This window comes from Oncorhynchus clarkii, chromosome 20 (assembly GCF_045791955.1).
Source record: "Oncorhynchus clarkii lewisi isolate Uvic-CL-2024 chromosome 20, UVic_Ocla_1.0, whole genome shotgun sequence".
In the NCBI taxonomy this organism is placed as follows: domain Eukaryota; kingdom Metazoa; phylum Chordata; class Actinopteri; order Salmoniformes; family Salmonidae; genus Oncorhynchus; species Oncorhynchus clarkii.
In genome coordinates, this window is record NC_092166.1 from 6559479 (window position 1) to 6560801 (window position 1323).

A 1323-nucleotide genomic window follows, 5' to 3' on the forward strand; every position below is an offset into this window, starting at 1 on the left:
CAACCCTATGTCCTGTCCAACCCTCTCTAAGCCCCCAGCCCTCTCTCAGCCTCCAACCCCCTCTCAGCCTCCAACCCCCCCTCAGCCTCCAATCCTCCCTCAGCCTCCAACCCCCCCTCAGCCTCCAACCCTCCCTCAGCCCCCAGCCCTATCTGAGCCTCCAGCCCTCTCTCAGACTCCAACCCTCTCTCAGCCCCCAACCCTCTCTCAGCCCTCAGCCCTATCTCAGCCTCCAAACCTCTCTCAGCCTCCAACCATCTCTCAGTCCCCAGCCCTATCTCAGCCTCCAACCCTCTCTCACCCCCAGCCCTATGTCCTGTACAACCCTCTCTCAGCCCAACAGCCCTCTCTCAGCCTCCAACCCTCTCTGTCCGCAGCCCTATCTCAGCCTCCAACCCTCTCTCAGCCCCCAGCCCTATGTCCTGTACAACCCTCTCTCAGCCCCCAACTCTCTCTCAGCCCCCAGCCCTGTCTCAGCCTCCAACCCTCTCTCAGCCCCCAGCCCTATCTCAGCCTCCAACCCTATGTCCTGTCCAACCTTCTCTCAGCCCCCAGCCCTCTCTCAGCCTCCAACCCTCTCTCAGCCCCCAGCCCTCTCTCAGCCTCCAACCCTCTCTCACCCCCCAGCCCTATGTCCTGTACAACCCTTTCTCAGCCTCCAAACCTCTCTCAGCCTCCAACCCTCTCTCAGCCTCCAACCCTCTCTCAGCCTCCAACCCTCTCTCAGACCCCAGCCCTATCTCAGCCTCCAGCCCAATCTTAGCCTCCAGCCCTCTCTTAGCCTCCAGCCCTCTCTCAGCCTCCAGCCCTCTCTCAGCCTCCTGCCCTCTCTCAGCCTCCAACCCTCTCTCAGCCTCCAACCCTCTCTCAGACCCCAGCCCTATCTCAGCCTCCAGCCCAATCTTAGCCTCCAGCCCTCTCTCAGCCTCCAGCCCTATCTCAGCCCCCAGTCCTCTCTTAGCTTCCAACCCTCTCTCAGCCTCCAACCCTCTCTCATCCTCCAGCCTTCCCTCAGCATCCAGCCCTCTGTCAGTCTCCAACCCTCTCTTACCCTCCATCACTCCAAACTCCTCTCAGAGGCTTGCGAGAACAGCATCATCCTCCTCCTACACACACACACACACACACACACACACACACACACACACACACACACACACACACACACACACACACATAACCCCCCAGCAAGAGGAAATGGAGGAGAAAGAAGCCTTCATCTAATTACGAAGTTTAATAAACTCATTCCAAGGGGAATGCTTATTTTTTTTGTGTCCTTTGGGCAGACATTGTTTCCACATGGCAGGCTCACATGACTCACTG

At 58.6% G+C, this 1323-nt stretch overlaps 1 protein-coding gene across 1 annotated transcript; it reads right to left on the bottom strand.

Moving 5' to 3' along the window:
• Positions 1-629: 629 nt before the first annotated feature.
• LOC139376615 (octapeptide-repeat protein T2-like) lies at positions 630-1058 on the bottom strand. Its single transcript, XM_071119394.1, has one exon. It carries the CDS (start codon positions 1056-1058, stop codon positions 630-632), a length of 429 nt encoding a protein of 142 aa, XP_070975495.1.
• Positions 1059-1323: the final 265 nt, after the last annotated feature.

Coding starts and splice junctions, on each gene's coding strand:
- LOC139376615 (XM_071119394.1), bottom strand. CDS start 1,058: ATGGAGGGTAAGAGAGGGTTGGAGACTGACAGAGGGCTGGATGCTGAG.